The sequence below is a fragment of the Pygocentrus nattereri genome, chromosome 2 (assembly GCF_015220715.1).
Source record: "Pygocentrus nattereri isolate fPygNat1 chromosome 2, fPygNat1.pri, whole genome shotgun sequence".
Lineage (NCBI taxonomy): Eukaryota > Metazoa > Chordata > Actinopteri > Characiformes > Serrasalmidae > Pygocentrus > Pygocentrus nattereri.
The window spans coordinates 18,135,596-18,144,756 of record NC_051212.1 but is presented as its reverse complement, the minus strand read 5'-3'; the positions used below and the strand labels follow the sequence as shown (position 1 = coordinate 18,144,756).

Sequence of the window (9,161 nt, the reverse complement as noted above, 5' to 3'; positions counted from 1 at the left end):
CCTGGAGAAGTGAATGACATTGTTGACTAGTACCCTGAATTGAACGGGGAGAATATAAAAGTCGAATTAGCCATTTCATTCCAAATTGATTATCATATTTATATAATTAAAAAATTAAATACAGGGTCATAGACTGCTGGGCTCTACTGTATCGCTTCTGTCAGAATGAAACCTTGTGTCTTATATTTTTTTAGTTTTTGACATAATTTGAAAATGCCTGTTGGCCCTTACATTCAAGTAATTTAATGAAGAGCGGGTTAAAAGAAATGACCTAAAATTACTTGGAAGAAAGTTTGATTCCATTGATATACATTAAATATAAAGTAGTTTTCTACTAGTAGTTTATCTCCTGTGAAGTTACAATTTTGCAAATACAAGGTTTTGTTCAACAGCAGTGATATGCTACTTTTCAACAATGAAAAAAGTGTTGCTTTGAATTTTGTTTATTCAAACATGTACATCAGTTCACATGAATACATTGCATCAGCATAATTCTAGATGCTGTGAAGTAAATCAAATAAGTGACAGTGGTTGGTGTAATATATTTAATACATTTCATTCATGGGGAAACCAATGTACATATTTTAATTAGGTATATGCAAAATTATCAATTTTTAGTGAAAAAAACATTCATTTTTTAGTCTTCTAAAAAAGCATCGACTTGATATGATACCCTTTTAAGGAAATAGGAAAACTGTCACTTCTCAGCAATGAAAAAAACTAACAATTGTTGACACTTTGGTTTACTTATGAATCAGAGCCCATATCAGCGTTATCAGTGTAACACTATGTTTTGCACAATCCGCATTATAAAAGACAAACTGAAATTAAATGAATAAAGTAATCAATCTTATAATTTCTGCCATTCCTGGATCAGGGCCTAAAGTAACAGTGTCACTTTCACCTTCCCACTGTAGCAAATTCATGTGAAACAAATGGAGCTGTTCTCTGGAAAAGGAGGAGGCTGCATGGTCTTGAGTAATCCCACGCTCTCACTGGAGGCGGGAGCCCTTTTAAAAGGGAAAGCAGTTGAGAGCTGTAGATGAAGAACCATCCAAGCACTTGTGGCAGCAGTAGTCTCCTGAAGTTTATATCATTTTGAATTAGTTTATTGAAGCTGTGAGAAACAGATCTCTTTAAAAACATGAGCGCCACAACTCTATCCATTGCTTTTTTAACCTGTGTACTTTTGTCCATGACAGAAGGTAAGAATATTTTATTACTATTTTTATTATTGTTTTGCTTTTCTTTGCAGGGCTGGGTTATTTGTGGTGTACCAACAAAATCAACAACAACAATTTCTAAATGTATTCTAATGTGGTAGAACTCCTGAAAATAAATGTGATGCTCTGGGACACTATTGCTTCCATTTCTGCACACCTTCAAAAACTCCTTTGTAACTATTGTTGTAAATAGTAAATGCAGTCATACTTGCAGTAGTGTGTAGTGCATAAGAGCTCGTACAGAGAAAGTAACTCATACTTTCCTGTTAATGAGTGCTGTGTGAAGAACATGTTTCAGAAATAATGTCTCTTTCTCTCTCTGTGCACATTTGTAGGCAGAATTATAATCAAGCAGCCCAAGTGCCTGTGCCCATCAACCTACTCAAAAGAAATCCAGCTTAACAGGATTCAGAAATTTGTCATCATTGCTCCTGGCCCTCACTGCAGAAACCTAGAAGTAATGTAAGTCAAAATCAAATGATTTAAACATATGTAGTTTGTGGGTATCTGTGAAAGAAGAGTATATTAAAGCTATTTTTAATAACACATGCTCCTTTTTACAGTTTCACTGTGAAAAATCAGAAGAAGGTGGTAGATGTCTGTGTCAACCCCAGTGACCAGTGGGTTCAGGATGTAATGAAAATGTAAGATTCACATTTGCAGGTCTCACTGATATGCAGTCAAATGGAAAATCCCAAGTCAAATTGCAAGTTGTTGATTTTGTGAAAACAAGTTAACACATCCTCTACAGAGAACTGACTTAATATTAGTAACTAAATATAAAATGTGTCATAACTTTTGCACAGGTCACATTCTTTGTTAAAGTTCAACCATAAAAATAAAATGTGCAGGGGTGTGTTCTCTGTAGAGGGTGTGTTAACTTATTTTCACTTAGAAAACCAACAAAACGTCATTTGACCAGGGGCACCCAAACTTTTGCATATGAGTGTATGTAGCCGTTTACAGTAATCTTGACCCATAACATATTTGATGACTGAATTTAAAAGAAAACTCCAACCTAATCTGTATCAGCTGCACCTGTTGCATATTATTATGCTTGGTAATATTTAATATACTGATTTTTAACATGTTATAATAGAAGCCAGTAAGCAGGTGCTGGAGGAAACACTGTACTTTTTATTAACTAACTGTATCTTTCTGTTAATCATTGCAGGATTGGACAGAGCAAAGACGGAAAATGAACTGAGATGCAACAATTGTAGTTTGACTTGAGATGCAAGGAAAAAGAGAGAGAAATACTTTAAAAAGGAAGAAGGACTGTTTTTTTTTTTTGGTCTTAAATATAATCTGACCAACCACTGTTAAAATGTGACATCAAAACAAACATTTTTCTATAATGTTTAAGCACTTTATCTCGTCATGTGGTGCACAGCTTGCATTATTCTTTGCTTTTTGTTAATAATGCTTGACTAATATTATTTATAAAGTATGTTGCAACTGATGTATTCAGACCATGTGTGTTGTTTTTTTCGCATCTCAGTCTTTGGTGTGCTGCTTGGATGGGTTTTATATATATATACAGAACATCCAAAAACAGGCCAGCAAGTTATAAAAATAAAAGTATCATAAAGAATACAAAACAATCACAATCATACATTCAATCAGAGAAGTGGGTGATAAACTGGTGGTGGATTCAGTGTTAACATAAATCTGAGCGTCATTGACATAACAATTAAAAACTAAGACTATACTGGCAGATAATTTGATCAAGTGAAATCGTATAAATTAAGAAATGAATGGCACCAAGGACAGAACCCTGAGGCACCCCTTGAGTATTTGGGGCAGAAGATTTGTGTTTACTTATGGTAATAAAGTGCTGTCTCTCAGTGAAGTAAAATTAAAACCACTGAAGGGCTGTGCCTGTATTGCTGATATAAGAAAGACAGGACAAAAGTATGCTGTGATTTACAGTGTGTGCTAGATGCATAGAAATGTTAGGAACACTTGTTTCAGCAAAAAAAATAGATCATTAACCATTTTCAGCAGGGCAGCTTCAGTGCTATGAAAGGCATGAAAGCCAGACTGAAAAGTCTCATAAAAATTGTGTTTAGAAATGCATGAAGCTGCTAATCTTTTCCAGGACCTTCCCTAGATATGGAAGGTTGGCCTTTAATTATCAAAAAATCATCAAGGCTAGGTTTCCTAAGAATGGGTCTAATGGCAGCTTTTTTAAGGACAGTGGGAACAAAACCAGCAGTAAGTGAAATATTATTAAATAAGAAACAGGGAGGGGCATTACAGATGCACAGATTGTGAGAATAAAGGAGAAAAGCAGGATCAAGTTGAGAGAAGGGAAGGTGTAGATTTATTGATTAGCTCAGCAATAGAGAGAGAGAGTTTGTCATAGTAAAGCTGTTTAACAAGTGCTCAGACTTTCTAGGGGTGATATGCTTAGAAGAAGAAGATGGAAAATGCAGGATGATTTTACTAACTTTGAGGTTCAGAAAGCCTCACGTTCTACCAGGTGCAGGTCAGATCGCATTACTTCGATGAGCTTATTAATGGTTGTAAACAGACTTTTGGTATTCCTACTACAATCATTAATGATGAGTAGAAAGAAGCACAGGTTGTGCTCAAAGCATTTATGTAAATGTTCAGTTGAAGCTTCATAATGAAGAGCAAAGCCAGTTTTCTTCTGGTCTTCACCTGTTTGAGTTCAGAGGTATACCACAGTGAGAAATGAGAGTCTGGTACTTGCAAGTTCTTTAAAGGGGCAGGGTTTAGTAATGTATTGAAAAGTCCAGGATTTTACAGGGGAACCATTTCATCAGGATCTGGAATCTGTGGGACTTACACAAAGGGCAAGGCTTTTATAAACTGGGAAAAGGTAAACAGATCAACTGACCCAATGTTATGATAAGATATAGCATTTTTTCTTTTGGCTTGAGAATAGCAAAGCAGAGATTACACTCCGTTTACCCCTTACAATTCCAGCTCATTACATACCAAGACTTATTATTCAGTTACTGCAAAGACATTAGTGCAAATTGGTGAAAGAATTCTTAGATTTTGAAATTGTGATTTAAAAATCCTGGCCTTTTAATTGATTAATTTGAGCTCAGAGACAACATCAAAGGAATCTGAGACAGTGATGTCATTGTAGCCACTGGCAAAGTGGCAAAGTTATAATTCTGAGTTAAGTTAAAACATTAAACGCTTTGCAAGAAATTTGTGGTGAGTGAGCAGCTTGTATCAACATGTTCATTGAAACCTCCTAATAAACAAAAGCAGGGCAAAAAGCTGAGGCTAGTGTGAGCAATTCATTCCGTTCAGAGAGAAAGTTGGAGGAAGACTGGGGAAGCAATAAATTATAGAAAGAGCAGAAAAAATTAACTAACAATTTTCAGTACTAAGTATTCATAAGACATTGGGCAGTCGTGGGCTAGAGGTTATAAAACCAGCCCTGTGAACGGAAGGTCGTCGGTTCGATCCCCTGACGTGCCCTTGAGCAAGGTACCTAACCCCCAACTGCTCCCTGGGTTCTTTGGATAGGGCTGCTCACTACCCCCTAGTGTGGTGCATTCACTAGTGTGTATGTGGTGTTTCACTGCACGGATGAGCATGCAGAGGTGAAATTTCCCTGTTGTGGGACTAATAAGGGTCACTTGATCTGAGGGAAAATGAATTGCTTCATGAAAAACTATAAACAGCAGCCAGACCTCTGACCTTTCCCTTCATGTGGGGTTTTGATACACCCAGGCAGCATCAGCATATTAAGATGCAAATAGTCCTCTGGCTGCTGCCAGTTCTCACTTGACAGACATATGTGTGTGTTGTTCGAGTGATTAAGTCATTTAGCAATAATGTTTCATTTGTAATGGAGCAACAGGAGATGATGGAGGATGTGTAATTCCACTAGAAGTGGTCAATGCAGATGATGTGGAGTGGATGCAAAGCTTTCAGTCTGTGGCCTTGAAGTAGGTTAGAGTACTTCCTGTTTATGTTTCTTTACTGGATGCGTAACCTTACCAGTGAGAGAGAGACAGAGAATGACAGAGCAAGAAAGAGACAGAGAGAGAGAGAGAGAGTTAGAAAAGGACATCTTCTGGAAATCTGCAGGAATCTTTCTTGCTGATTACAGTGTTTGGAAAACAAAGTCAATCTTAGTGCCAATTTCCATTAGCTTTATGCTGTTTACTCAACTTCTGTCAATAGCTAGCTGAGCTAGCATAAGAATGTCATAAGAACTGCTACCAGTCTAAAATCTACATCATACCAACTTCTCTCCTTTCATATTGACATTCCACTCTGGCAAATGCTTTTGTTCAAAGTGTTGTCCAGTTTTAATTACGTTAGAGAGGGAAGTGAATGTAATGCTGAGCATCTTGTTCAAGGACTCTTTTTGGTGAGCAGAGAGTTAAACCTTAATCTGCCGTACAGCTGGCAGCATTCTTGTGCTAAAGTCCCTGCATTTGGCAAAATTTGGGTTCTCAACCTTCTCACTACACAAAATAGTTAGCAAGCCCTGACAGCCACTTCAACATAAAAATGCTGACAGTGTTTGTTTGTCTGTTATGAGCTACTGTAGAAACGTGGCGACCTCTGCTGGAAGACAACCTGCTCCTATGCAGATATGAAGGGCTAATTCGAAGCTTAGGAAAAGACAATGATTTGTAGTTACAGGTAATTATACACTAATGAAAACATGACTTTGTATACTATATTTCATTTCTGCTAATAAATCCCCTAAATCTTACACACTGTACCTTTACCGTCAGTGTTAATGCTAGGATTAGAATTTAAATTTGACTTAGATTTTTTAAATGAATGTTATACATTAATGGAGAGATTTAATATAAGCGTTCTAAGGTTGTCAAATGATAAAAGTTATGAACCACAATTAATTGTTTTTTGTGTAGTTTGTCAACTTTAACACTAACAAATATTTTTTTCTATCTTCTAAAAAGCGGTTCATTTTGTTATAGATGTATGAAGATAAATTCTCCAGTGGAATGTGTTTATCACATTATAATGAATTATTCTATCTACAGGCTATTAATGTGTAATTAAAAGGTTATCTCTGACAGCTCTAAATCATCTCAGTTTAATTTAAGAGATCATATAAATAAAAGCTCCTATACAGTATCTCACAAAAGTGAGTACACCCCTCACATTTCTGCAAATATTTTATTATATCTCTTCATGGAACAACACTATAGAAAAGAAACTTTGATATAACTTAAAGCAGTCAGTGTACAGCTTGGATAGCAGTGTAGATTTACTGTCCTCTGAAAATAACACACAGCTGTTAACATAAATGTTAAATAGCTGTCAACACAAGTGAGTACACCTCAGGGTCAATATTTTGTGTGACCACCATTATCATCTAGCCCTGCCTGAAATCTCTAGGGTAAGAAATTCACCAGAGCTGCACAGGTTGCTACTGGAATCCTCTTCCACTCCTCCATGATGACATCACAGAGCTGGTGGATGTTAGACAACTTGCGCTCCTCAACCTTCTGCTTGAGGATGCCCCACAGGTGCTCAGTTGGGCTTAGGTCTGGAGACATACTCGGCCAGTCCATCACCTTTACCTTCAGCAAGACAGTTGTCATATTGGAGGGGTGTTTGGGGTCATTATGAGGTTGGAAAATTGCCCTGCAGTGCAGTTTCCAAAGGGAGGGGATCATGCTCTGCTTCAGAATGTCACAGTACATGTCAGAATTCATGTTTCCCTCAATGAACCACAGCTCCCCAGTGCCGGCAGCACTCATGCAGCTCCAGACCATGATGCTACGACTGTGATGGTCCGACGGAAAAGACACGTGGGTACGTTCCAGTTTGGGGTGCAAAAAATCTGTGTTTATTAAATCCCAGTGAGAAACCAAACAAAAAAACACGCAATTTATCCAATGCCAAAAAGAAAAATATTTACAATTAAATACAGCTTAATATGAATAGTCAGTTATTCAATCACAACTTGAGAGGGTTTTGTTTTTTTTTTGTTTTTTTTTTTTAGGCTTCAACCATGTTCCATTACCTCTCCCACAAGACTAGCTCATTCTGCTCCCTCTAGGGCTTTTATACAGCTAAACAGGAAGTGCTATGATGTCACTTCCAGTCTTTGCGCGGGAAAAGTTCACTATAAAAACTCAGCAAACAAAGGGTCCTGTTTTCCTCCCTGGCTGAAAACACGGCTACCTTCCTCTGGAGTCTATTCATAGGTAAGTACTTGTTGCCTTCCCCAAGTGTTTCAAAAATGTTAGTTTATAATATGTTTCATTATATCACTAAATCAATCAAAATTTACAAATAATAAAACATTCACATTCACCATTAAGTTTTGTTTCTTTTCTCTCTCTGCAGGTTTGCTCTTGTTCCCCAGCATAACCACTCAATCAATAAATGCTATTTAAAAACAGTTTGTATCTCCGAGTATGAAATGTCCCCATTACCTAGAAAGTTTAAACATATATACATTGTGGCGGAGGGCAGCTCCGTCACAACGACTACAACCCATGCTTGACTGTAGGCAAGAAAGAGTTGTCTTGGTACTCCTCACTAGGGTGCCACCACATGTGTTGGACCCTATCTGAGCCAAACAAATTTATCTTAGTCTCGTCAGTCCACAGGACATGGTTCCAGTAACCTATATTCTTGTGTTCAGCTAACTGTTTCCGGGCTTTCTTGTGCATCAGCTTCAGAAGAGGCTTCCTTCTGGGTTGATGGCCATGCAGACCAAGTTGATGCATTGTGCAGCATATGGTCTGAGCCAGGGGCGATTTTAGGATCTGGTCTTTAGGGGTGCCCAGCCCCCAGTGCTCACAGTGGCACATTTTTTCTCACCAATTGAGGCGAACTAGTACATTTATAAATTTTGGAGCCGTATTAGTTTTGCTTTGAGTTGTGTTTTCCCCTACAACATTCAATCTTGACTTCATTTCAAAAGACTGTGGCTTCACAGGGATAACAGAGAGCCTGAGACAAATATTGAAGATAACTCAACATTTATTTTGGGAGTAAAGAAAAACAAATGCTAGAAAAAAAATAAAATGGTCACTAAAATAATGCATCCTTGAGCAAAAAAAAACAACAACAAAAAAACCCACACTTTGTAATCACCCAAGGCTAATAATATCAATAATGCCTTAATAAATAAATAAATAAATAAATAAATAAATAAATAAATAAATAAAACACAAATAAATAAAATAAATAAATATGGTCTCTTCCTGTGTGGATTAGGAAGGGCCCTAAACAGAACAAGGACAGGGGGGTCTCTAGTGGTCAGAAGGACAAACTGAAGATTTTAACACCTAATGGGGGAATAAAGATCCATCCACTTACATCCCATTCACTTCACACAAAAACAAAAAAGGTAACAACTACTAATTAAGCAACTTATTTTGGAAGAACTAAGCGGTGTCGCCTCACTTTAAGGTTGGCAAATCTGTCAATAACAATTTCAGGACTTATGCTGTCAAGAAGTTCTTTTTCAATTGACATCACAGCCAAATGATGGAGTCTATTTTGCCCCATGGTCCTCCTCAGCCAGGTATGTAGGCGGCGCAATGCACTGAAGGACCTCTCACAGCTACAGCTGCTAACAGGGATAGTAAGAGCAGCCTGAACAGTAGCTTTCAGAGTAGGGAACATGTCAGCATCAAGTTGCTTGTATACGGCCAGCATGTCCTCAACATCACCTCCAGTCTCGTTCTTGCGCTTAAAAAAGTTGCTGGCCACCATCACCTCCGCTGGCTTAAGGTCAATGTTATGTTGCAATGCCAGTGCTGACAGGAGAGGCACAGACAAGAACTGCTCAGATTTTGGAGAGCATGCCTGAATCCCACAGAGAAGCTCCTCACTTACATCAGAAAACCTCTTTTCCAGTTCTGCTAGCATTCTGTCTAAACAAGGAAACAGTAGCCTCTGTTTGAGGTCATCTGCATTGGAAGAACTAGTTGCCTCACTGCCTGC

At 37.7% G+C, this 9,161-nt stretch overlaps 1 protein-coding gene across 1 annotated transcript; it reads left to right on the top strand.

Moving 5' to 3' along the window:
• The first annotated feature begins 1,055 nt into the window (after nt 1-1,055).
• Nucleotides 1,056-2,686, top strand: LOC108411076 (interleukin-8-like). The gene is made up of 4 exons (XM_017682456.2): nt 1,056-1,205; nt 1,559-1,685; nt 1,787-1,867; nt 2,398-2,686. The coding sequence occupies exons 1-4, from the start codon at nt 1,145-1,147 to the stop codon at nt 2,423-2,425; spliced, it is 297 nt and encodes a 98-aa protein (XP_017537945.1). The 5' UTR covers nt 1,056-1,144; the 3' UTR covers nt 2,426-2,686.
• Nucleotides 2,687-9,161: the final 6,475 nt, after the last annotated feature.

Coding starts and splice junctions, on each gene's coding strand:
- LOC108411076 (XM_017682456.2), top strand. CDS start 1,145: ATGAGCGCCACAACTCTATCCATTGCTTTTTTAACCTGTGTACTTTTG. Junction 1,686..1,786: donor TGCAGAAACCTAGAAGTAAT/GTAAGTCAAAAT, acceptor TCCTTTTTACAG/TTTCACTGTGAAAAATCAGA. Junction 1,868..2,397: donor GTTCAGGATGTAATGAAAAT/GTAAGATTCACA, acceptor TAATCATTGCAG/GATTGGACAGAGCAAAGACG.